Source organism: Fukomys damarensis, unplaced genomic scaffold (genome assembly GCF_012274545.1).
Source record: "Fukomys damarensis isolate Sample0158 unplaced genomic scaffold, DMR_v1.0_HiC HiC_scaffold_18, whole genome shotgun sequence".
Classification (NCBI taxonomy): Eukaryota; Metazoa; Chordata; class Mammalia; order Rodentia; family Bathyergidae; genus Fukomys; species Fukomys damarensis.
Window position 1 is genome coordinate 11,917,127 of NW_022900930.1, and position 346 is coordinate 11,917,472.

The following is a 346-nucleotide window of genomic DNA, read 5'->3' on the forward strand; positions in this document are numbered from 1 at the left end:
CAAGCCAGGGCTGAGAGGTGGGGGAGGTGGCGGCGGCGGAGCCGAAGCCCCTGGGGCGGGCTGAAGCTGTTGTTGATGATGGTGGTGATGATGCTGAGAGCGACGCGACGCCGCCATCTTCGGACTCCCCAAGTACTGTCACTGCGGCAACGGCCCCACCGCCCGCCCTCACTTCCGACCTTTTGACCAATCAGCACCAGGCGCACAGGAAATGATACGAGGCGGGTGGGCGGAGTCAATGAGAAGGAGGGAAGTCGTGGAAGCTCAGAGAACAAGGCGTGGCCTAGTGGCAGAGGGCGGGTTTTGTGATTCGTTGGCCGGCCGGCTGGAGAGTTTTGAATGCTAG

General features: G+C 62.4%; 1 protein-coding gene across 1 annotated transcript in view; it reads right to left on the reverse strand.

Annotated features, from left to right (window-relative positions):
- The window catches only part of Tnks (tankyrase), a 163,741-nt gene extending 163,602 nt beyond the window's left edge, over positions 1-139 (reverse strand). Inside the window, exon 1 of the mRNA XM_010621890.3 lies at positions 1-139. Coding sequence (XP_010620192.1) covers positions 1-117 — 117 coding nt within the window. The 5' untranslated portion in view covers positions 118-139.
- Positions 140-346: the final 207 nt, after the last annotated feature.